The 25,873-nt window shown below is 46.9% G+C and overlaps 2 protein-coding genes across 3 annotated transcripts in view; both read left to right on the top strand.

The window, feature by feature from the left end:
• KNSTRN (kinetochore-localized astrin/SPAG5 binding protein) overlaps window positions 1-2,722 on the top strand; it is a 9,506-nt gene extending 6,784 nt beyond the window's left edge. The window contains exon 7 of the mRNA XM_004695979.2: window positions 2,676-2,722. The gene's annotated coding sequence lies outside the window, so the exon portion shown is untranslated. The remainder of the gene's footprint in view (window positions 1-2,675) is intronic.
• Window positions 2,723-12,166: 9,444 nt separating this feature from the next.
• IVD (isovaleryl-CoA dehydrogenase) lies at window positions 12,167-23,809 on the top strand. Of its 2 annotated transcripts, XM_004687918.2 has the most exons (12): window positions 12,167-12,332; window positions 13,387-13,476; window positions 13,714-13,765; window positions 16,464-16,633; window positions 17,078-17,171; window positions 17,370-17,506; window positions 18,737-18,833; window positions 20,521-20,614; window positions 21,072-21,153; window positions 21,699-21,803; window positions 21,913-21,985; window positions 22,551-23,808. In XM_004687918.2, the coding sequence occupies exons 1-12, from the start codon at window positions 12,180-12,182 to the stop codon at window positions 22,682-22,684; spliced, it is 1,281 nt and encodes a 426-aa protein (XP_004687975.1). In that variant the 5' UTR covers window positions 12,167-12,179; the 3' UTR covers window positions 22,685-23,808. The 2 variants fall into 2 exon arrangements, with proteins under 2 accessions (XP_004687975.1, XP_012584248.1); XM_012728794.1 differs by lacking the exon at window positions 21,913-21,985 and having other exon boundaries at window positions 22,551-23,809.
• The last annotated feature ends 2,064 nt before the right edge of the window (window positions 23,810-25,873 follow it).

Raw genomic sequence — 25,873 nt, 5'->3', positions numbered from 1 at the left:
CCGGTATTTTTCTTTCTCTTTCTGGCTTATCTCACTAAGCATGATCTTTTCCAGCTCCATCCAAGTTGCTGCAAAAGACATGTGTTTCTCTTCTTATGTATTTCTTAATAAACTGTTTTTGTAATTTTAAATTTATAGAGAAAATACAGAGTATTCAGTTCCCCTATATATCTATTTTCTAAATTTTATTTATATATATTTACATCATTCTTCATTTCTGTCCAGTATATGCTTTCTCCTCTCAGGTGTAGTCCCATTAAATTCCCACCACAAATTCACCCCTGCACCTCACCATAGTCCCTTGTGCTTTTCCCTCTACTGTTTTAGTCCTTCTCTCTCCCCCTCCCTTGCAGTGTGTCGATTGATAGTGGCCTGTTAATTTTGCTTATTTATTGTAATTTTTTTTCCTGATCCCTTATTTGGTTCCCCTATACTCCTCCTATAAATGAAACCATCCAATATTTTTCTTCTTCCTTCTGACTTATTTCACTCAGCATAATCCCTTCCAGCTCCATCTATGTTGCTGCAAATGGCATGAGTTTATCTTTTTTGATTACTGAGTAGTATTCCATTGTGTATATGTACATCTTCTTGATCCAGTCATCTATTTGGGGCACTTGGATTGTTTCCTTATCTTACCTATGATTAACAGCTTCAATAAGTATGGGATACAGGTGTCCTTTTGAATGAATGTTTTTGTGTTCTTTGGGTAGATACCTAGGAGTGGAATTGCTGGGTCATATGGTAGCTCCATTTTTTAGTAGTTTGAGGAACCTCCACTCAGTTTTCCATAGTGGTTGGACCAGTTTGCATTCCCACCAGCAGAGTAGGAGAGTCCCTTTTTCTCCACATTTTTTTTTTTTTAAGATTTATTTATTTGTGCATACAGAACTGGGGTGCAGGCCAGAGGCTCAGGGGTGGTGAGAGGCTTCACCAGAGACAGAGTGGGGAGCAGAACAGGCAGTTCGACGAAGTACACTGCTGAGGGGGAGCAGCAGGCGGGTCAGGAGAGGTCTGCCACCCCATGTGGTCTCCTCCGGGGCAGGCGGGAATTGAACCCCTGCGGAAGCGGCTTTAGATTCTCAGTGCTGTGCTCCAACCCGCTGCGCCACTAGGGAGGGCCCACATTTTTGCCGATGTTTGTAGTTGCTAGATTTTTTTTTTTTTTAAGATTTATTTATTTGTACATACAGACCCGGGGTACAGGCTAGAGGCTCAGGGGCGGTGAGAGGTTTCACCAGAGACAGAGTGGGGAGCAGAACAGGCAGATCGACGAAGCACACTGCTGAGGGGAGCAGCGGGTGGGTCAGGAGAGGTCTGCCACACCATATGGTCACCTCCGGGGCAGGCGGGAATCGAACTCATGAGGAAGTGGCTTTAGCTTCTCAGTGCAGTGCTTTAACCCGCTGCGCCACCAGGGAGGGCCCGTTGCTAGATTTTTTAATGTGTGTCATTCTCACTGGCATTAGGTATGGTTTTGATTTGCGTTTTCCTGATTATAAATGATATTAAACATTTTTTCATATTCCTGTTGGCCATTTGCATTTCCTCTTTGGAGAAGTGCCTTTTTAGCTCTTCTGCTAAAGAAGAGCTGGATTTTTTGACTGGATTGCTTACTTTGTTTTTGTTGAGTCTTGTGAGCTCTCTGTAGTTCTTTGTGATCAGCTCCTTACCAGTTGTATGGTGTGCAAAGATTTTTCTCCCCATCAGTAGGGTGTGTCTGTTTTGGGTAATGTCTCCTTTGCTGTACAGAAACTTTTTAGTTTGGAGTAATCCCAGCTGTTTATATCTTTTCCTTTACCTTTTTTGCTTTACGGATGAATCTTAAAGATGTTAGTGAGATATATGTCATCTAGTATTTTACCTATGTTTTCTTCTATATTATTTTATGGTTTCAGGTCTGTGTTCAATTCTTTTATCCATTTTGAGTTGATTTTTGTGCATTGTATGAGATATGGACTAGTTCATTCTTTCATGTGGTAATCCAGTTTTTCAGCACCAATTATTGAACAAACTGTCCTTGTTCCGTTGTATACTCTTTGTTCAAGAGTATTTACCAAAGACTAGTTGACTACTTATGTGTGGCTTTATTTCTGGGTCTAATACTAATATCTATACTACAATACATTTGTCAGAACCAAGAAGCCAACACTGAGGTGTTGTTAGTAAATAAGTTCCAAGTTTTCATTTGATTTCAAATTTGCTGATTTTCTTTGATCTCAAGCACTTAGAAATGGCCATACTTGCAAGGCACGTGGCAACACACCACCTGCTCGAAAAAGGGAGTTGAAACCCATGTGAAACCTGCATTGTGGAAACTTGCTGTTTCGAGGTGATCTGTAGTCAGAAACTCAGTTCCTGGGTTTGGACTGCATCTAGACTGCATGGATAACTCACGGGATTGTGCTGACTCTTAGAGGATTTCATTGCTCCATTTTAGAAACTGGAATCTGTAATAGGGACAATTCCCAACACCAGCACAGTTAAACAACCCTAAGATAGAAAAATACAATGTCAGGGTTCCAGTGGTCTTCCTTGGTGGATCAGAAGCATAATGTGCTGCTCTGGGGTTGTCTTTCCTGAGAGTTAAGGTTTTGTGAGGGGTTTTTGTGTGTGTGTGTGTGTGTGTGTGTGTGTGTGTGTGTTTTCTTTCTTTCTTTCTTTCTTTCCTGCAGGCCTTAAAAGTAAAATTGAAGGTGAAAGAAGACGAGAGGGCGCGATTCCTAGAACAGCAGACATTATGTAACAGTCAAGTAAATGATTTTACAACAGCCCTTGAAGAAATGGAGCAGTTATTAGAAATGTGATAAAAAGTAAGTGGCCAGATGGCTCCTCTTGGGGATAAACTCTCCAAGGAATCCACTCAGGACATCCGCTTCTTCTTGACCATGGTCTTCTAGGACTCACCACTCCCAGAGTGAAAACAGTTTCTTCATTAGATGGACATTTTATGCTGGGATGGCAGTTCCTCCTTGAAGCAAGTATTCCCAGCCTTCAGATTGGTCAGCTCTTCTGAACTTCACATGCAGATAACTGAGACTTACAAGAGGGGAACCTGGAAGCTTGGATCAACCTATTGGGCAACAAAGCAGCACACGATTGGAATCTGTAGACAAAACCAGCCCACAAACAGGAGCCAAAGGATCACACTTGGGTGTGCAATAAGAAAGCTTAAATTGTACAGTGACATACGGGTGCCCCATAGGAGTCCTCACTAAGGCACCACCCTGCCCCCTGCTAACTTGTAACACATTCTGTCCTGTTACGGTTGGGCTCTGCATCTCAATTCTAAATTTATGAAGTAGAAGTAACTTAATATGGCTTAATAAATGAGGTGAAGGTACAAAAAGCAATAACACCTACCTGAAACAATGTACCTTGGAGTTTTAATCACTTTTGCTTGTTTTTTCTACTTAGCACTACTTTTAAAATATTTCTGTAACTATTTGGGTTGTAATTGTTTGGGCTGGGGAATGAAAATAGCTATTTAACCTAAATCTGCCCATGAAGACTATTGAACCAAACTTGTTACAAATTTAAGACTGATTTAACCCAGAATATTTTTCTTCCACTCATTAAGTGCTCTGTGGCTAGTCCCCTTTGTCTTCCAGAAGCATTAGTCTTAGATATATTCCCTATTTAAAACAGCAGGTGCCAGACTCAGCTCAATGGTGTCATGTCACCAGCTGTTCTGAAGGTACCCCCTACTTATAGCCAGGGGTGTCAGGCTACCTACCTGTGTTCTTCCTGGATTCCTAAGCATGGCCACATACCTGCTCTTTGCACAGGCAGTCCTGGGCCTACCCCCATGAATCCATAGTCAACTGAAGTTCCTAACAGTCTTCCCCACTGTTTTACTAAAGAACTGTCATAATTAATTATTAATCAAACTAGGCAGGCTTTGACTAGCCTATTTTTGTGGCATCTCCCAATTTCTTCAACCCCTCTCCCATTTTGAGGCTGCCCAGAGCCACATAATCAAGTCAAAGAACACTCCCATCCTAACTTACAAGGCTAAAATTCTTTGCTTTCACACACAGTTCTTCATGCAGTTATATCCCAAATGTTTTGAGAGTAAAGTCCAGTTAAATGTCCCTTATGAGAAGAACTGAGTAATTTCTTCTACCCATTCTCAGGTTACTTACTATTTAAAGGATTGTTTACTGAATAGAATTTTTATCGGCATTTCTGACCTCTCCATCAGGATAAAAAAAAAGTGTTTCTTGGAAGGAGAGGGTGGAAAACTGTTTTGGGAACCTCACCTTCTTGTCAATGCTTCTCCAGTTCCTACCCTTAGGACTGTAACTGTCTCAATGCTATAGGTTACTCATCCTTCCCATTCTCACTTGCGGCCTGTCTACTGGTGGCTTTTGCCTTACGTTTGTACCTTGCAACACCAGCCTGCAGAACTTGTCTTTTCTCCTGTTCCCACTGACCTCTGTTTCTCCATCTGCCTTTTTTTTTTTTTACCTGTGGAGTTGTTCTGGGTGCTTAATCTGATCTGAAACTTGAATTCATACATTATATAAATGAAGCAATGGGCTGCCCCTTCCACTTTGTGAAATATATCACCTGTGCTATATTACAAATGTGTAATCAAGTGTCAGACACAATACCCTCTTTTACCTTGAACCCTCTGAAAAAGCCCAACCAGTATTCAGACTCAGTTCCCCAAAACTCATGTGGATATCCCCTCAAGGGTTTTTTTGCCCAGTCTTTAATAATTTATTTTCTCCCTGAGTTTCTAATGATCCCCTCCTTAGGTTTGATTAATTAGCTAAAGCAGCTCACACAACTCAGAGAAATATTTATTCACTAAATCAGGTTTATGATAAAAGAATGTAACTCAAATAGCCAGATGGAAGAGTTACATAGGGAAAGCTGTGGGGAGAGGGAAACTTTAAAACAGTATAACACTCTTAACCACAAAGATATGCACAGTCTGGTGCAACAAAATATGCAGGTGAAATACAAATTCAATAACAAAAAACAGGGCCCTCCCTGGTGGTACAGCATGTTAAAACTCAGCTCTGCGAAGCTATCCTCAGCCACTTCAGCACAAGTTCAATCCCCAGGCCAGGGAGCTGACCCACTTAGTGCAGCAGACTTCTCCTGTCTTGGCCTGCTGCCCCGTCAGCAGTGTACTTTGTCAATCTGCCTGTTCTGTGCCCCACTGTTTCTGGTGAATCCTCTCACTGCCCCTGCACTTCTGGTCTGTACCCAAGTTCTGTGTGAATAAACTTTAAAAAAAATTAGTCAATGCTTTAACAGTGGAATGTGTGATATAGTAAGTACTGTGTAATTAACGGGGCTTATGTGGTTGGGAGGCTTGATAGAGGAGATAGATTAGGCATCAAAGAAGAGTAAGATTTGAAGCACCTCGATAGAAAGTTGGACAAGTAGACAGATGGGGAGATTAGTGTGCTCAGAGAAGGTATGGAAGTTGCCAAGGTACAACTGTGAGGCAAAGGCCCCCATTAGACCAGGCCACAAGTGAGAATAGGAAGTGGGAATGGGAAAGAATGCATGGAGATGCCACGACCTCTCCCCACAGCTTCCCCGAAGCGGCTCTTCCATCTAGCTGTTATATCCTTTTATCATAAACGTGATTGAGTGAATAAAATGTTTCCCTGGGTTGTGTGAGCTGCTTTAGCTAATTAATCAAATCCAAGGAGGGTATCATTAGAAACTCAAAAAAAGTAAATCATGAAAGACTGGGCAAAATAAAGTTGAGGGTATATCCACATGAGTTTTGGTCTGAACACTGGTTGGGCTTTTTCAGAGGGCTGAAGATAAAGAGGGTATTGTGTCTGACACTTGATTACACATTTATAATACATCACAGGTGATGTTTATGGTCATTTAATCCACATTACAGGCATACAAGATGAGCACTAGTCTTCTCCCCCCCCCCTTTTTTTCTTTTTAAAGATTTATTTATGCATACAGAATTGGGGTATAGGCCAGAGGTATGGGGGGGTGAGAGGACCCACCAGAGAGACAGAGTGGGGAGCAGAACAAGCAGATGTACTGAAATACGCTGCTGAGGAGAGCAGCAGCCGGGTCAAAAGAGATCTACCACGCCATGTGGGTCACCTCAGCAGGGTATCGAACTCGTGCTACATTGGCAGTGGATAGCTTCATAGTACTGTGCTTTAACTCATTGTGCCACAAGGGAGGACCCGAGTCTCCCCTTTTATAGCTGGATTAATAGACCCGGAGACTGATTTGCCCAAGGTCAAGCAAGTACTGGAGAAAGATTTGAGCCAGGGAATAATGGGGATGGAATATACATAATTGCATGAGAAGTTTTGAAAAACTTGAACGTCAGGAATTTTGTCATCTAGACCAGAGGTTTCCAAATGTTTGTAATGTAACTAGTGTCTCAATAATATTTTATGACACGCCAAAATAAATAGTAGTTCTAAAGCTGGATACAATTTTTTTTTTAAGATTCTTATTTTATTGGGGCCTTCCTGGTGGCACAAGGGATTAAATCTCAGCACTGAAGCTATCTGCAGCCACTGCTCTTGTATGCATAAATAAAATAATCTTAAAGTAAAAAGAGTGCCTCCCTCGCGGCATGGCGTGTTAGAGTGCAGCACTATATGCTGGCTGCAGCCACCTAAGTGTAAGTTCCCGCCCTGGAGGTGACCACATGGTGTGGCAGACCTCTCCTGACCTGCCCGCTGCTCCCTCAAAAGTGTACTTTGTCCATCTGCCCGTTCTGCTCCCCATTCTGTGTCTGGTGAACCCTCTCACCACCCCTGCATATCTGGCCTACACCCCAGTTCTTGTATGCATGCATAAATATTGAAAAAAAAAAGTAAAAAGATGCTTATTTTGTGTAGAAGAACTAGGGTGTAGGCCAGAGGGCAGAGGCAATGGTGAGAGGATTCACCAGAAACAGAGTAGGAAGGACAAGCAGATCGACTGAAATAAACTGCTGAGGGAAGCAGCTGGCAAGACAGGAGAGATCCGCTGCAGAATATGTGGGTGAACTCCCTGGCCAGGTGAGTCCCAAGGTAAGTTAGGATTAAGTAGACAGCTGCAGGACAAGTTCAGGCAGGAACTTTCAAAGAGTTTAACAGGTTCTAAGATAAGGACAATAAATTCTAAAAGGTTCTAATGAAAATATAGCCCAGAGATGAGATCAGAAATTCCAGGAGGACTAAACCAACACAGTGAAAACTTGAGAAAATAAGACCTTGGACAGAGGAGGAAAGCTCTAACATACAGCTGAGAAAATGGGCACATGATTTGCCCGAAGTATGGCCACTAGGAAAAAGCCAATCACAAAATGAGATTTTAAACAGGAAAAAAAGGTTCTAAATACTCTTAGATACAAGCCCACAATGGCTTGCTTGCCTCTTCCAAATACAGCATACTTGGGAGTTCTTTTTTCTTTAAACTTTCTTAAGTGAAGTTTGTCTCTCTCTGCCTACTTATGTAAAATGTTTGTAAATTCCTTCTTATGGATTCGTGAGACTCCAGCCTGTGGTGGTCTAGTTGCTTGGACTCAGCACTGCCACTGCAGCCTGGGGTCCTTTTCTGGCTGGGAGACCAAGCCTGACAAATTACAGTATCAGATTGGAGACTCATAGTCTGGGCTCTGACAAGATTTGAGGTAAGTGAGCTGAGAGACAAGTTTTTTCTCTACTCATTTTGTCCTGTTTCTTTTATCCTTTCACTCTCTTCCAGTGCTCATTGACTTTTCTGTTAGCTTCAGATTGGCTGTAGATATTTCACAAACTTTGTCTCTGTCCTTTATTTTGCTACAAAATTAATGGGCACCCATCAGTAGCATGAGGCCACCATTCAGGGTTCTCAGCTGGCAGGGCTTCCTGATCCCCCATTCACTGGAAATGTTGGGATTCTCCTGTCACTGATTCCTTGCTTTTCTCCAACATCGGTGGACTCCAAGGGTTCTCAGGATGACCAAGCTGTAACCCTTGGAACCCTGGCTATCCAGGAGGCCCAATGATGCAAACAAGGTATTCTGCCAGGAAAGAGTCACTGAGGCCTGTCTATCTAAAACAGAACTTTTAACTTGGCTCTTCCCTGCTATAGGACAGATTTCTTTCAGCATCTATCAGGACAGCTTGTAAGTCTTAAGATAGAAAATGTTCTTACAAAAATCTTGATATATTCCTGGGAGCCTTTCACCTGGTTCTGCTCTGACCTGGCAAGTTTCATATTATGACAAAGATGTACTGGTTTGCCTCAAATCCTAGGTCCAGTTGATTACACCTTTGGTATCGTAAATTCGTCACATGACCATTTTCCAAAAGGAGTTCAAAACAAGTATTTCACATGACAATAGCCCAGCTCCTAAACCTCTGCCCAACAATTGGCAAGTCACTCAAACCCAGGTCTTGACCGGTCCACTCTTAGGACACAAGGCCCGAGAAACTACAGTATCGGAGGTGGAACTCAGGCCATAGAGGTGGTAGCACTGTGACTTAACCCCTAGGCCACCAGGGAGGCCTGAGCCAAACAAATTCTTACATCCTAACAACTCAGTAAATGTTTGAGAAAATAGCACACAGAAATCTAATGAATTTTTTTCCATTTAACTAGTTATTTATTAATGGGATATCGGGCACTTTTAAACTTCTCAAACACTGGGATAAAAATGGACACTATTGCTCTCATTTTCTGCTTTCATTTTACTGAAAGGAAAGTTGAACAATCTAGTGTTGAAAGTGACCTACCTGTAGCTAGTAGTTTACAAGTCTAATATGTCAATTTGACCATTGTGATTCCCCAAATTAAGAACATCCTCTGGCATACTTATGTGTGTGCTGCTCAAAGGTGCCTTTACCTGCAGCCTGGCAACCACAGATCCAGATAGAAACAACAGATTTTTGAGCAACCACCTTAAATGAATATTTTAGAAAAATTAACTTGGCATTGGCGTTAATAATGGATAGCAGAATTAAGAGTGTGAAACCAAGGACATCAAGAAAACCTAGGCGTCAACTATAGCAGGGCCTTTAGCAAAGGTGTAAAAGATCTGAAACACAAGAAAACATGGAGTTAATCACTCAGTCTTAGGTAAAGTTGTTGTCTGATTTGTCTCCAATATAACAGAGGTAATACCAATTTTGCTGGGCTATTTTATAGTCAGTCCTAAAACTAATCCTTGGCAAATTATGATGTTGGTGTTTATTACACTTTAAAATTTATCTTGGCAAAGGATTCCCTTCATGAATTTTGCCCTGTCTTCCAGTATAGTGCTTGTTCTTGTTTTTCTTTTGTCTTTATCTCTCCTAATGCCTTGATTTTAATAGCATGGGTTTGCAAGCTTAGGATATTCAGCTTTCCCCTCTCTGCCGAAATTCTCAATTTTGAGTTTAGGCTCTTAACCATCTTCAAAGCATTTATTCACTCCTTTCAGCTACCACCTGTCTCCTACTCACATTCGTTTTCTCAGGAAGCAATGCCACTTAATGTCTTCTTCCCCTTCCAATCTGTCTTAAAAACAGGACTTGTGGACCTCTGTGGTGGTGCAAGTGGTTAAGTCTCAGCACTATGAAGCTATCAGCAGCCACTGCAACATGAGTTCAATCTCCAGCCAGGGAACTACCAACATGGTGCAGCAGACCTCTCCTATATCGCCATCTACTCCCCTCAGCAGTGTATTTCAGTCAATCAACCTGCCTGTTCTGCCTCCCCCAACCCCACTCTATCTCTGATGAGTCCTCTTACCACCCCGTACCCCAGCCATTGTATGGATAAATAAATTAAATCTTTAAAAAAAAAAAACAAAACTTGTGGGCTCTCCCTGGTGGCACAATGGGTTAAGGCATTATGAAGCCCTCCGAAGACACTGCTGGCCAGGTAGCTGACCCACATGGCATGAAAGACCTCTTCTGACCTGCCCACTGCTCCCCTCAGCAATGTACTTTGTCAGACTGCCTGTTCTGCTTCCCACTCTGTCTCTGGTGAATCCTCTCACCCACCATACCTCTGGCCTGAACCCCAGTTCTGTAAGCATAAGTAAATAATCTTTTTTTAAAAAAAAAATTTTCTGTAAGATACTTAGAATAAGCAAATTCACAGAGACTGAAAGTAGCCTAGAGTGGTGCAAAGGATTGGGGCACAGCACTATGAGGTTGTCTTAAGACACTGCAGCACAAGTTCCATCCCTGGCCAGGGAGGTGACCCACATGGTGCAGCAGACCTCTCCTGTCTTATTTGCTGCTACCATAAGCAGTGTATTTCAGTACATCTGCCTGTTCTGCTCCTCACTCCACTCTGGTGAGTCCTCTCACCTCCCCACACCTCTGACCTGTATCCCAGTAAAGGGAAAAGTTATTGTTTAACAGTTTGTTTGACATCATGAAAAGGTTCTAGAAATGGTTAGTGAACAACAATTCACTGTGAAGGCATTTAACTGTATACTTAAAAATGGTCTCTTAGCTAATGATGTTATGTTTATCTTACTACAATTTTTAATAAAATGTAATGAGGGTTAATAAAGTATAACAATCGTAAGCATTCATGTCAATAAATTACTGTCCCTCTCCAACGATGAGCATTATTCTGACAGCAGCTGAAGACACTATAACTAGCTCTTTGTAGTTTCCTTTCTCAGTTCTTACTGTTGAGTTCCCCCAACTTCACTGGGTGGTGGTGTGGAGTCTTTCAGGAGAGATATGCTATCCCTTCAGCTGACCACTAGTCTTTGAAAACAGGATGAGGTAAGGGCCAAGACCCTGATTGGGTTCAAGAGGGAGAACTATTTGAGGTTTAGAGGAGAAACTGTTCCTTTTCACCTAGGACACCTATGATAGGGGAGGAAGGGAGGTGAAGAAAGACTTTTGATCTGGACAAGCTTACATAGTCTAGCTTTTTTACTGTGTTAGAGACTTTGGAATATTGCAAGATGGAACAAAAAGTTTTGTCACTAAATATACAATCTATTCTTCCTAACAGATGATAAAGGGATTGACGAAGTCCAAGAAACCTGGAGGAACTCCCAGAGGGACGTTATAGGACTCAGAAGCTCCATCTCTGGATGCAGGTTGCTAACCTGTTCAAGAACATTGGTCCACCACAGAGGAGGTAAGGAGCCCTAAGAGAGAAGGGATAGAGGCTGAATTCCATCAACTCTCCTCTTTCTTCTCAAATACTACTCTTTCCTAATCTCCCAACCCACCTCATTTAAAAAAACAAAAACAAAAACAAAAACTCGACTGCTGTTCTTATTGTACATTAAATAATTGGGAAGACAGCAACTCATTAACAATCCTTACCTATTAAACTCCAATAAAAATCAACAGTTCATTATCTACAAGCAATAATGTACAGAATCCCGCTGAAGCAAATTTTATGTGGCTTCCCACAAAGCGGGTTTCACTAAGTTATGATCCGTGTGTGCCCTAGAGCAAGCGCCGCTTCCCTAGTTGCTACCCCAGATTTGCTTTCACATTTCTCCCTCGAATGTGAAAGGTCGGTGAAGGGCCACAGCAGCCTGAGGAAAGATGGAGGACTTGACACAGTAGAGGAAAATGAGGCCACCTACGTCCTGGATCCAGATGTCCCCACCCGCCGGGAAAACCGGACCTGATAGTGATAGACTTCAACCCTTAAAAAACAAAACTGAGGAAAAACAATTGCTATTCCGCATCTCGAGTTTCCTGCCTTGCCTCGTCTTTCCACTCTAAGACGGACCTGCTCCCCAGGGCCGGCGCGACTTCTCTGACCTCAGCTCTCTCTGGGGTCAGGGAACCTCGCCGCCCGGGAGCACAGAAATAAACCTGCTTTGGGTTTTACTGGCCTCGCTCTCTCTCCGTCCCCCCCACCCCACCCCCTCTACTGCGCCGAACCTTTCAGACTGGTATTTGGAGAATCTTCTGCTTGCTGTCCTAACGATACACGCCCTCGCTTCAATAGGAAGCACTTGTCCTGCTCGTGTACTTAAAAAGACCCAGTCAGGGGAGGACGCCTGCAAGGCCAACACGCGCGCACCAGCCGCCCACGGTCATGGATGATTGCTTCGCCTAGTGGCCAAGGGCAGGGCGGGCTTCAGCGGGCAACCGGCAGTGATAGGCTGCTGGAGACCCACCCCTTCACCGATTGGGCGAGGGCGACGGAGAGGGGACGGCAAAGCCCGGGATTGGTGGAATCGCGAGGTTGGTTATAATCAGTGGCTCTCGGTTCGCAGTACCGAGATGGCGACCGCGACTTGGCTACTGGGGCGGCGCGCGGCGAGTTGGAGGCTGCGGCCCCCGCTGCGGCCCCTCGCCGGCCTGGTTTCCCAGCGGGCCCACTCGCTGTTACCGGTGGACGATGCAATCAACGGCCTAAGCGGGGAGCAGAAGCAGGTAAGGGGGCTGGCCCCCTTCCCTGACCCATCGCGCCCCGCTCGGTGGTCGCCTCCGCGCTCTTGTGCCCAGAGCCCATCCCGCTACGCGCCGTGTTGGGGAGACAGTGGGGGCGCCCGCGCGGGGGTGGGCACGGGCCTCAGCCTCCCTTCGGTAGGCCTGGCTGCCGGAATTAGGAAAAGTCAAGGACGGGGAAGCTTCTGCGGGGCTGGCGGTGTTTTGGTAAAGTGTTGACAGATGCTGCGGAGTGAAAGGGCCTCCGTTTGTCTAAGTTGGATTACACCTGAAGGCGATCTAAGGCGGTCAGGAAGCCGGTCTACCAACAGCACCCCGGGGCCCCTTTTTAAGTACTCCCCGCGGGGGTTTTGAAGTATACAATGTAAACTTCTGTCATTCTTCAGCCGGTTGGGGCAAAGCACAAAGCTGAACAAATACTTCCGCGATGTTTAACAAACAGCTGACCCGAATCCCTTCGGGTAGAAAGGAGACCGTGTTCGCACCGACACTGACTTGGAGTGCCACTGAAACCCGATTCTCCTCTGTCTCTAAGCAAGCACCAGAGCCCCTGCCAAATCCCAGGTTTCTTTGTGCTTACAGTTGGCAGAGTTCGGGGTCGTCCCCCCACCCCACCCCCAATCACCACAGGTAGAAAATGTCTAAAGAAGATTTAGCCACTGCCAAGGAAAGTGTCTAAATCTTAGAAGTCCTTTTTAGTTTTAGGTATAGGGGCAGGAAAGAGCTAGAGACTGGCAGGAACAGAAGGGGGTGTGGCTGGAGCACCGGGAGGGGGAGAGGAGGAAGGTTCTGGGGAAGTGGGGGAGGATTGTCAGGGATCAGCTCACGCTGGGTCTTTAGGCTTCCTTAAAGAATTTGTCTTCTAAGTAATGGGAAGCCATGGCATGACTTAAAGCATAAACTAGTGGAGCCCCTGAGGTCTGGTTCCTGGCTGCCTGGTCAGGTTACCTGCGGACTGTGACCTCTGTAGTAGAATAGACCTGTCCTCTGTGGTCGTCCTGTGCTGTTTGAGCAGCATCTGTCCATCTTGCCCCTTTAGCTTCGTCACACAATGGCTAAGTTCCTTCAGGAGCACCTCGCCCCCTATGCCCAGGAGATTGATCACAGCAACGAGTTTAAGAACTTGCGGGTGAGTCCTGAGATCTGTGAAGGGGGAAATAAGGGCAGAAAAGGTCTGTCTGGGAACAAGGCTGGAATGGCTTGGGGATGGCACTGCTCCCTGGAGGGCACATACAGTCTTCTGGTAAATGAAACTTCCCAAAGAACCCCTTTCCATGACATGTCAGGGGTTGGGTCTTCTAGAGGTGTCAGGCAACTGACTGCTTTCTTCTCATAACGTATTGCACTCCCTCCATTCTATTGGCAGGAGTTTTGGAAGCAGCTGGGGACTCTGGGAGTCTTGGGCATCACAGCCCCTGGTGAGTTTCTTTCCCTAAAGAGAGTTCTGATATGCCTTTTCAGACCATTGCCCCAAAAAGCAGAAAAAGAAGAGAGAAGTCATGATCAAAGAAGCCTAGAACTTCTTCCTTTCCTCTTAGACCCCAGTAAGCACGGGCTGACTGTCAGCCCACAGGAGTGCCCTGCAACATTTTTTTTAGCTAATGATGTCGAAAAGACAAAGGGGTGAGGTCAGCATGGTTCACTCGGATCAGACTCATGCAGATGTATGAACACGGTTTCCTTAGTAAGATTTCCCAGGTGACTTGGGGTGTTTAAAAACTATCCAGATTAGGCAGCTGTCTTAGCACCTCAGCTTTATTACCTCAGCTAATTTCTCAGCTCCATCCTACCAACAATGTGTAGGCAGGACCATTCAGGACAACTGTGTCCCTGTGGCAACTGCCTGTGCCCTCTGCCCAAGCTGGGTCCTGGGGTTGAGCAGCAGACAGCCAAGTGAGGGAGAGGATGGCGCTTGGAGCATCCATGTGAGATGGCCAGGTGGTAGGTTTCATAGTCTCCCTGGGCCTGTCCAGTGTCTGTTGTGAGTCTGACTACCTGTTTTCGGGGGGAGAGGGCAGGAGGCCGTAGGCTCTAGTTGGCTTCTGAAGGGGAAGCCCAGCCTGGCTTGTAGTGCCCAATAAAGAGAGGCACCTGTGGCCTCATCAGCGAAGGCAGAAACAACCACCTGCTGAAGCCTACACTCCCTGGGCATAGAAGACAGGTGCAGCGGCATGTAACTTCTCTTTACGTCCTCTCCTCACCACTTGGAGATAATAATTCCTGTTATTGAAGCTGATCACAGAAAGTTGCACCACGAGTAATGATAAAACGAGACCATTTAACAATTAATTTAGATCATTTTTTAAAATAAATAATATAATAGTTTGTTTTTACATCATTTTGTGCCTTTTTCCATCTCAGTTGTAATCCCCGTGGGCTTCCCATCACCAGATCACCTATGTGCCATCACCATAGTCCAGTGCACTTCCCTCCATCACCATAGTCCAGTGCACTTCCCTCCCCCCACTGTTTTTGATTCCATTACCCACTCCACCCCCATAAAATGTCTCTGGTATATAGTTGTTCATTATTATTATTATTTTCTCACTTGGTCCGTTATACTCCTGCTATGAGTGAAACCACCAGGTATTTTTCCTTTTCTTTCTGGCTTATTTCACTAAGCATGACTTTTAGACTTTTTTTTTTTTTAAAGATTTGTTTATTTGTGCATAGAGAACTGGGGTACAGGCCAGAGGTGCAGGAGTGGTGAGAGGATTCGCAGAGACACAGGGGGGACAGAACAGGCAGATCATCAAAGTACACTGCTGAGGGGAGCAGCGGGCGGGTCAGGAGAGGTCTGCCACACCTGTGGGTCATCTCTGGGGCAGGCAGGGATCGAACTCATGCTGAAGTGGCTTTAGCTTCTTAGTGCTGTGCTTTAACCCACTGCGCCACTAGGGAGGGCCCAATCATTTTTTTAAAAGGTTTATTTATGCATACAGAACTGGGGTACAAGCCAGAGGTTCAGGAGTGGTGAGAGGATTCACCAGTGACAGAGTGGGGAGCCGAACAGGCAGATCAATGAAGTACACTGCTGAGGGGAGCAGTGGGTGGGGCAGGAGAGGTCTGCTGTGCCATGTGGGTCACCTCTGGTGCTGGGGCCGGGGACCAAACTTTGCTGAGAAGAACTTGAACAGGTTAGACTAGCTTGCAGTGCTGCATCCTAACCTGTTGCACCACCACGGAGGGCCCAATTTACATCATTTTAATATAAAGTGGTTGGAGGGAAAAGCTACTGGGAAACCCCAGCCAAGACTCTTCCACTGTGACCTAGGGATTTATGAGCCCTCATAGATAACATACTTCTGAATCAAATAGAAATCAAATAAAGACACTTTTTTATTGAGTTCTGGCTCCCTGGGAGTTGTTCCTAGTGTTACTCACCTGTGGGCTTTCCTTCTTGGGAGTTGTAGGGCCTGCCAACCTTTGCCTCAAGCCTGGGACAAGACTGACTTGAGAGTAAATGTGTGCCAGAGAGTGTTGCAAGAGTTTACTCAAATAGTAGAGGGAGGAGGGGTTCCAGATGCCCCAGACACTTTGATTTTGATTTTGAAGCTGCTACCAAGGAAAAATCATGTTTTTCATGAGTTCCGAAATTGCCTATCAGCATCTCTCCTGCCATCAGCTGCAATTCTTTTTCATTTCTCTTAGGCTATGGCTCTCCTGCCCCTTTAACAGCTCTGCTTCTTTAGGTCCAAACCGAAACTACAAAAAATCTCTCCTCCTGCAGGCCTTTTGCACCTCCTTAGTGCATGTTCCTTATTAAAATCCAAGTCTTCTTTCTTCGTTTATTCATCTGCCTCTACAGCTCTGTAGCTTCTTGCAGAGGTGCTCAGATTCTCTTGCCTTCATTTGGAGTTCTGTCTGGGCTAAAGCAGGAGTTGCAGTGACTGTGCAAGTGACTACCCTTAACTGACCAGAGACAGGCAAAACCAGCTCCTTGTCCTAGTAAGTAGAGTTCATGACATCAGCCTGTTAGCTCCCTTTGCTGAGAAGAACTTGAACAGGTGCAACACGAACAAGAACAGGGGTTCCTTTGCTGCCAATTAATATAAGACTCCTGTCAGTGTCCTGATTTACTGGGCCTTTTCTACCTCCTGGCATCCCCACTCCCAGTTCAGTATGGAGGCTCCGGCCTGGGCTACCTGGAACATGTGCTGGTGATGGAGGAGATATCCCGAGCTTCTGCATCAGTGGGACTCAGTTATGGTGCCCACTCGAACCTCTGCATCAACCAACTTGTGCGCAATGGAAATGAGGCCCAGAAGGAGAAATACCTCCCCAAGGTGAGGAAATGGGTGGAGAAGCACATGTTGGTAACATGGCATGACCACTGCCCTTCCCCTTAGGTTAGTGCTGATCCACTTTGTTTTCTGTGGCATGCTATACTGAATGAGTTATGGTTAGGAAGGTTTTAAGGATTTGCTTAAAATACTTCAGTCAAGAGAATTAAAAATAGGTTCAGAACTCTCCAGTTGATCACTGGAAAACGTTTGCAAAGCAATTTCAGAAATGAAAGAATAGGATTAGCTTCCCTTGCAAAGAGGGTGGGAAAAGAAGAGATACCTTCAGCCTCGTAGATATTGGGGTTCTTTTCTAGGACTTTCATGAATACCTTGACCTGAGAGAAATTTAAAGGGGTGTCACGTGAACAGGCATGAAATAGTATCACTGAACTCAGGCTGGGAACTTCTAAAGTCACAACCAGCCCTTTGGGGTTTTTCTTGCAGCTCATCAGCGGGGAATACATCGGAGCCCTGGCCATGAGCGAGCCCAATGCTGGCTCTGATGTCGTCTCTATGAAGCTGAAAGCAGAGAAGAAAGGTACACTTCTCTTGACGTGGGGCTGCAGTGAGGGAGAGGACAGACCTGAGGGAGAGGGAGCTGTAATTGGTGGTAACCTCTGCTGGGCTCTCAGAACTGTTGCCCAGCTGGGCAGCTTCTTGCTCGGCAGAAGTTTGTTGACTCGCTGACTGAGACGGGCCAAGACTGCTTGAGCAAGTAGCCAATTTGTGTTCTTAGGAGATCACTATGTCCTGAATGGCAACAAATTCTGGATCACCAATGGCCCTGATGCTGATGTCCTTATTGTCTATGCCAAGACAGATCTGGCTGCGGTGCCAGCTTCTCGGGGCATCACAGCCTTCATTGTGGAGAAGGTGAGCACGGGGAGGGGTGAAGGGGAATTCATAAAGATGGGCTTTTGTCTCCTGAAAGTGGTGCCAGAGATGACTTCCTCCAGCTGATCACAAACACCAGTAATTTTGTGTGTTCTGCCAAGGTTTCCTGGGGCAGGACTGAGGCAGACCAGCAGATTGAAAAGAGGGTAGCCAGAAAGAAGAGTCCAGGAAAGATGGGTCAAGTCTGAGGACAGTGGAGCTGTCCATAGAACCAGCCATACAGAGAACCAGGAAGATGAGAAGTGAAGGGAGACCGGTGGATTTGACAATCAGGGTGTCAATGGATGCTGAGGGCAGCTGTGGGAGACAGATAATGAATTCCTGTGCAAGCAGGTTTCCAAGTAAAGACTGAAGACCTCACTATCCAAATCTTGGTCAAAGCTAGAGGGAGCTACAGCAGGAGTTAGAATAAAAAGTTAGAGGTCTGGGTTTGTTTTTAAGAATGGCAGAGAACTGAGCACATTTGGTAAAGAGGAAGGAAGATAGGAGAGGGAGAAACAAAATGTGTGGGACTTGAAGGAGCAAAACACATTAGTGAGTTGAGGGAGAAGAGGTAAGGGTGCAGAACAGGTGACCTTTGAGGGTGTGTGTGGAGGTGGGGTCTGGGGGAGCATGGTGTGTGAATTGGTGGGGAATTTCATGAATCAGTGTTGACAATGATTTGCAAAACCTTCCTTAGAGGGAGGGCTGAGACTGGAGGAAGAGAAAGTTGAAAGCCACAGGGCCTGGCTGAGTTGGGGAAGGTGCTGGAGGAAGAGGAGCAGCACCTGCCAGCACTCTGGGCAGGGGCATGTGCCAACACCAGTGGCAACTGATTTAGCCTGTGGTGAAGCACACAGGGATCAATTTGATGGGTGAGCTCAGCAAAAGAACTGAGTTGGCTGAAGGGAGTATCTTGAATGGAATTTCCCCTGAGAAAAGAAAACACAGCCAGAAAGGATCAAGGTTGGCCACCGGGGCTTGGGTGTTTCCTTGGGAGAGAACTGGGGAGAATACAAGTAGCGGAGCAGGGGACTGGGGTCCAGGTGGCGCTGGAGCACCCAGGAGTGTCACAGTTGCATGCAGAATGGGGGCCCGGGAGCGGGATGCCAGGGCACCACGCAAGCATAGGGATTTGATGGGAAGGTGGGCACTTTTCAGATGTCTTCCGTTTACTAGACCCCCTTGGAGGCTGGTCTGTAGTTGAGATCACCTTTTGTTCCTCTAAAGGGTATGCCTGGCTTCAGCACTGCCAAGAAGCTGGATAAGCTGGGGATGAGGGGCTCTAATACCTGTGAGCTGATCTTTGAAGACTGCAAGGTCCCTGGTGAGTCTCTGAGAATGAGGGAGCCCCTGTGCCAGCCCCTTCACAAGCTGAGAATGCCCGTCCCTGTTAAGACACACTCACCACTGACAGCAGTGACTCGGGCTGGACGAGGGGTCCTGATGTGTGGACTCTGGGGCTGATGGCTGTCCCTCCGGCCAGAGCCCCTGCAGCCTTATCCCTGACTGTGCACAAAGTGTGGTATTCCTGTATCTCAGTAGAAAGACAAGATCTGCCCTCTCCTACTAATGTCTGTCAGCCTCCTCCATTTGTATGTTTGCCTGTATAGCCTATCTGAGGTTTTATTAAAGACACAAAACTATGATCGGAATAAACTGATGGAAGCCAGACTTAGTGAAGGGAAGACCCTTCCACTTTGAGTATTAGTATTTCCTCTCCTGAAACACAATTGAAACATGTGACACATGTGCTGAGAGACTTGATCCCAGTTAGGTTTGCTTTGCTCCTTACCCCCCACCAGCTCCCATCTGAGAAAAATATGCTTTGGTTACAAGGAGCATCTAGAGAGAGGGCATTGGTGTAGGTCCTTCTGTCGGCATAAGGGCAAGTCAGTTGTGTTAACTGTCTTCCATTTCTTGGCCATGCTTCCCGAGACCACACACAGCGTGTCTTGGCTTCATGCTGGGGTGGGGGAACGAGAGGGAGAGTGAGGGCACAGCAGTTTCTGTCACTGGCATTGAATGGGTTACTCTCAATGCTATATCCACTATGGCCTGAGTCCAGTCCCCGGTCATGGAGCTGACTCACATGATGCAGCAGACCTCTCCTGTCTCCCCCGCTGCTCCCCTCAGTGGTATATTGCAACAGACCCTCTTGTTCTGCTCCCCACTCTCATGAATCCTCTCGCCCTCCACACCTCTGGCCTACACCCCAGTTCTTCTATGCCAAAAAATAAATAAAATCCTTAAAACAAACACACACAAAGAACTGAAGAGCCCACCTCTGTCCAGGACAGAGACTCTTCCACTGACACCCTGGGGACAGGGGTGAATGGGACCAGAGCAGACTCAACCTTGAGAAAGAGCAATCCTCTGTTTCCTTTATGGCTACAGGTATACAAAGGACTAGGGAAGGCTTGAGTGACTTCTAAACCAAACTAGCTTTTCTTCCTCCCCATCCAAGGTAACCTCAGAAGAGATGGGGAAGGTCTGGGCTCTGGTATATGGACTTGTGCGTGGTGATATGTTGGGGGTAGAGTGTGAATCCTCTAGGTAATGCCACTTCTAGATGGAAGTTGCAAACTCCTCCTTTCCTCACCAGAATCCTAGTCATAGGTCAGGTGACATAGTCGACATAGTTCAGTGACATGAGAGAGTTGCCGTGCCAAAATTATAGCCCTCATAAAAGTCCTCTTGCCCTGGTCCTCCCTGGTGGTGCAGCGGGTTAAAGCACAGCACTAGAATGAAATCACTTCCGCATGTGTTCGATCTCTGCCTGCCCCGGAGGTGACCACATGGCGCGGCAGACCTCTCCTGACCCGCCCGCTGCTCCCCTCAGCAGTGTACTTTGTCAATCTGCCTGCTCTGCTCCCCACTCTGTCTCTGGTGAATCCTCTCACCACCCCTGCACCTCTGGTCTGTACCCCAGTTCTGTATGCACAAATAAATAAATCTTTAAAAAAAAATTTTTTTTAAAGTCCCCTTGCCCTGACCAGCACTTCTCCCCACAGCCACCAACATCCTAGGCCATTTGAGTAAGGGCGTCTACGTTCTGATGAGTGGGCTTGACTTGGAGCGGCTGGTGCTGGCTGGTGGACCCCTTGGGTGAGTATAGACATAGGGGGACACTGAGTTATTTGGGCCTTGTTGGCAGGTGGTGCCACTGTGGCTTCACCTTGGGGGCTGATGGGGCTATCTCCTGGCCACCGCCACTCTCTCATGGACACAAAAAGAACTATGGACTTTCTTCACACTGAGGCAAACATAATCAGGCGACAGCAGGCCTTGGTGCCATCCTCTTTAGCTACTCAAGATGTAAATCATGACGATGGGCTCTAACCCTCTGCACAGGGGTCCTGCCGCTCCAGCTGGTCTCAGAGGAGGGGTACAGTGCTGGGCAGTCAGAGCAGTGGCTGCGCAGGGAGACAAGCACTCGCACGTACCCTTTCACCTCCCTGGAACTCCAAGCTGTCTTTGCAAGCCTTTCCACATCGGCACCTCGCCCCACATGGCAGCAGGGTGTCAGTAAGGTGCCTCCCCAGTGTCTTTCTCTTTCTGACAGGATCATGCAGGCCGTTCTGGACCACACCATCCCATATTTGCACGTGAGGGAAGCCTTTGGCCAGAAGATCGGCCACTTCCAAGTGAGTGGAAAGCTTTTATGAGTGCTTTCACTGGGTCAGTTTTTTTAAATAAAAAAGCGGGGCAAGTGCTATGGAGCATTTCCAACCTTTCACCAGCAAAATGCTGGTTCAACTGCAGGCTTCTTCAGATGCCACCCCACTCTGGAAGTTCCTCATACATCACCTGAATTCCTGTTTGAGTTAAATGAATGAGCCTTGTGAGGTTGAAAGGGGGAAGCATGAGACTGGGAGGAGGTTTGGCGGGGTGGTGGTGGGGGGCAAGGAAGTGGTGTTCTAGTCAGACTTTGTGAGCCAGAGGCCACAGGACCTCAGCAAGGGCAGTGGGGGTGGGGGCTGCCTCAGGGCACAGTGTCCAGGCACAGCGGCAGCTCTGTGGCCTTATTCCAGATGCACTCCCACCTCTCTTATCAAAGACAAGTCTGTCTCTTCTGTGTGCCCTGGCGCCTCCATTCCTGGCTATGGCTGATCGTCTTTTGGCAACTAGGAAAAGTTTTGAAAGGAACAGGACCCCAGCGCACTGACTCATGATCTCCATTTGTGCCCAGTTAATGCAGGGGAAGATGGCTGACATGTACACCCGCCTTATGGCCTGTCGGCAGTATGTCTACAACGTCGCCAAGGCCTGTGATGAGGGCCACTGTACCCCCAAGGTAGGGGCTGGCCCCGGAGGAGGGAGAGCTGGGAGGTAGGCCAGATGCCAGGTCTCAATCTCTGCCTGGCCCTGGTGGGGTCCTGTTGACCCAGAGCCTCCCCCCACAGGACTGTGCGGGTGTGATTCTTTACTCAGCCGAGTGTGCCACACAGGTAGCCCTGGACGGCATTCAGTGTTTAGGTGAGTGGCCCCACCCCCCACTCCCGGGGCTGCCCTCCTCCCAAAACTTGCGACTGCCTCCAGAAGTTTCCTCCTTACTCCTCACTCTGTGCTTCAGCTAGCTACAGCCAAGTTAGCGCCTTTCTGACACATGTCCTGCAAGGACATGGAAAACCAAACAAAAGTGCTGGAGGCCACAAGTTGGCACCACCTTCAGCACCACCTTCACCAGGTCTTGTGAACCTTGGGAAATGGAGAAAGAGAGGTCTCAGCTGGCCTGGGTCTGTGCCTTGTGCAAATTGCTTAATCTCTCTGGACACAGCACCCAGTACCTGCTATTGCAGTATCACCTCCTCCCCCTTCTTTGTGTCTACTAGGGGTTCTTCCCACTCTTTGCCTGGTATCCTCAACATTCTGGGTGACCTACTAATCCCTTGCTCCCACTAGGTATCCCCCACACCTTCCTGCTCACCACCGTTGCTGTTGGGCTTCAGTTGATCTCTTCTACAGCCTTTGCTTTTCTCATTTACCTGCCATCCCTAACTCTTCCTGTTGTCTTTCTGCTCTGCCCAAACCCTGGCTGCAGGTGGCAATGGCTATATCAATGACTTTCCCATGGGCCGCTTCCTGCGAGATGCCAAACTGTATGAGATTGGGGCCGGGACCAGTGAGGTGAGGCGGCTAGTCATCGGCAGAGCCTTCAACGCCGACTTCCACTAACACCAAGACGATCCCCCTGCCCCTTTGCCCAGCATCTGGAGGCCCTTCTTTGGAAGGAGAAAGGTGGCAGCTCTCCTCCCCTGCCTGAGGCAGGTCCCGCTCTTCAGCTGTCCTCAGTTCTACCCTCTGGCCTCTGATAACATCGCGTTCTAAACGCTGCCAACCTCCACAGGCCTTGACATTGGGCTTGCCTGCCCAGGAAAAGTGCCCAAGGCTTAGAACAACTCAGCAGGAAGCATATTGGCTTTTCTGGGTTTCACTGGGAGGGCTTTTGGTGACTCTTGACTTCCAAGCCTGTGGCCCCCACCTCCTGGGGTGAGTACCTGGGGCTGACCTTTCTTTTGGGTGACCCTCTGCGAGGGAGCCCTCTGTTCAAGTATACCACAAGTATTTCCCCTCTCCATTTCTTTTCAATTAGCAGCCTCTTTTCTTTCTGGGGGAAAATAACCCAAAACCTAGTCTTCGTTTCTGCCAATTTTCAGAAGCCTCAGTTCCCAGCCACTTGTGAGCAGGCACTCACTGTCTAACAGCCCTTCTACCCATCCAGAGTTTCATCTTTGAGACCTGGACACCCGCCAGGTTAGGGTGGAGCTCTGAAGAAAGGCATCTCAGAACATCTGCACCACCCAGTGTCTCCAGTGGGACAGAGGTCAGCCGCCTGTGAAGGACTGGCCAGCTACTGGCCTTCACAGCAGCGCTTCTGAGCCCTTCAGTCCTGCTCCACTACCCCATCCCTCCAGTGCTGGTCATGTGACCACACACAGCTGACTGGGCAGTAGGCCTGGGTTGTTGGCTTGACTCCAGCCAAGCTGCCTGTGTCCATTTCTCTGGACGCCCTATGGCTAATTTTGTTAGAACTGCACAGCGGCTGCTGCCATTTTGTATTAAACATATTATGAAGAAAACCCATCTGCTTCTGAACTGGTGTATTGGGGAGAAGTAATCTACTTACTACTGCCTCCTGCCTGTGTCCTTAGAAAGTGGCTAGTAATGGAGACAAGGAGTGGAAACAGTCCCCAGGACAGGCATTCTCAGTGCCCCCTTCCCATGTCTCCCAGGGACTTTTTTTTATGCATATAGTAGTTGGCGTGTGGGCCAAAGGTACAGAGGGGAAGAGGTGAGAGGATTCACCAGAGACAGAGCAGGAGCAGAACAGGCAGATGGACTGAAGTACACTGCTGAGGGGAGCAGTGGCTGAGACTATTGAGGTCTGTTGGGGATCAAACTTGCAGCAGTGGCTGCTGATAAGCTTCATGGTGCTGAGATTTAACCCCTTGCACCACCAGGTACCAGAGAGGCCCTGCTCTCAGGGACTTTTACTTATTTTTGAAATTTTTAAAAAAGATTTATTTATTTATTTATTTATGCATACAAGAACCAGGGTACAAGCCAGACGTACGGGAGGTGAGAGGATTCACCAGAGACAGAGTGGGGAGCAGAACAGGCAGATTGACTGAAATACACTGCTGAGGGGAGCAGCGGGTGAGACGAGAGATCTGCTGCGCCATGTGGGTCAGCTCCCTGGCTGGGGATGGAAATTAAGCTGCAATGGCTGCGCATAGCTTCATGGTCCTGTGCTTTAACCCCTGGTGCCACCAGGGAGAGCCCTCCCAGGGACTTTTTTTTTTTAAGATTTATTTATTTGTACAGGCCAGAGGCTCAGGGGCGGGGAGAGGCTTCACCAGAAACAGAGCCGGGAGCAGAACAGGCAGATTGACAAAGTACACTGCTGAGGGGAGCAGCGGGCGGGTCAGGAGAGGTTTGCTGGGCCATGTGGTCACCTCCGGGGCAGGCAGGAATCGAACTCGTGCGGAAATGCCTTTAACTTCTCAGTGCTGTGCTTTAACCCACTGCACCACCACCTCCCAGGGACTTTTAAGCAAGAAAGGAGCCCTTGGTGGCAAGATTCTTGGAGCTAGAAGGAAGCTCACAATTTGTAGAGGCTGTCCTCATGATTTTTTTTTAAAAGATAATTTGATTTTTTTCAAGATCAGAACTAAACCTAGCATCCAAATCAGAAATGGGGTTCTGAGATTGCCAGCCTGGAACTCTACTTCTTGGCCACACTGATGGAGCATTGTCAGAGTGGAATAGGTACAGATTGTTCTCCCTAAGTTACCAAAGAAGGCTGGTTTTCTTGGTCATCAGTCCAGCAGGCTTTGGGTCCTGGCCTGTAGCTAAGTACTATTCCCAGCCTGAGGCCTATGACAGGTAGAGTTAGCTCCTTATCAGTCGCCGCCCAGGTCCATTCTGAGGGGAGGACCCAGTGCCTATGTCCCTTTATCCACCCAGCTGCCCTTCACTACTATGTTGGAGATGAATGTGGCTAAAATGATAGTCTTGGGTTTTAACATGTCACTGGAATGACCAGCCTGGAGATTCTCTGAATGTACCAAATTTTTTGTCAAATCAGTATTGGTTATAGAGCCTTCCCACCAACTCAGGGAGAATGTGATTGTTCTCTTATAAGTGAAATAAAAATGTTTTAAAATAAAGCTTAAAAAAGGGGAGGGTTCCATGTTTATTGCTGCTTTGTTTACAATTGGAAAGACATGGAAACAGCCCAAATGCCCAAAAGTGGATGACTGGATTAAAAAGATGTGGTACATATACACAATGGAATATTACTGAGCAACCAAAAAAAAATATGCCTTTTGCAGCAACATGGATGGAGCTGGAAAAGATCAAGCTTAGTGAAATAAGTCAGAAAGAAAAGGAAAAAATACCAGATGGTTTCTCTCATAGCAGGAATATAATGGACCAGGCAAGAAAATAATAATGATGAACAGCTATAGACCAGAGACATTTTATGGGGGTGGAGTGGGGAATGGGATCAGAAACGGTGGGGGGAGGGAAATGCACTGGACTATGGTGATGGCACAAGGGTGATTTGGTGATGGGAAGCCCAAGGGGATTACAACTGAGATGGGAAAATGCACAAAATGATGTAAAGTAAACTATTATATTATTTTTTAAAGGAATAATAAATTAATTGAGATTGGCTGACTAAAAAAAGGGGGAGTGTAGCCTGAGTTGTGAATGGATGAGCAGGAGGGCACTTTTACAAGCGTTGGTGTGGGAGTTTCCTATTGTGCTGTGTAACTACGCCATCAGCACTACAGCCTGGCTCTGCCTCTTGAGTCCACTCCAATCTTAGGTGGGCACCTTATCAGCCCCAGTCTTGGCAAC

Source organism: Condylura cristata, unplaced genomic scaffold, assembly GCF_000260355.1.
Source record: "Condylura cristata isolate star-nosed mole 26May11 unplaced genomic scaffold, ConCri1.0 scaffold00023, whole genome shotgun sequence".
NCBI classification, from domain to species: Eukaryota; Metazoa; Chordata; class Mammalia; order Eulipotyphla; family Talpidae; genus Condylura; species Condylura cristata.
The sequence above is the reverse complement of the archived record's forward strand: the minus strand, read 5'-3'. Positions and strand labels throughout refer to the sequence as shown.

Excerpts from the sequence above, each read along its gene's own strand:
- IVD (XM_004687918.2), top strand. The coding sequence starts at position 12,180 with ATGGCGACCGCGACTTGGCTACTGGGGCGGCGCGCGGCGAGTTGGAGG. Across the intron at positions 16,634-17,077 it reads AGGAGAAATACCTCCCCAAG|CTCATCAGCGGGGAATACAT; the intron begins GTGAGGAAATGG and ends TTTTTCTTGCAG. Across the intron at positions 21,804-21,912 it reads AGGGCCACTGTACCCCCAAG|GACTGTGCGGGTGTGATTCT; the intron begins GTAGGGGCTGGC and ends CTCCCCCCACAG.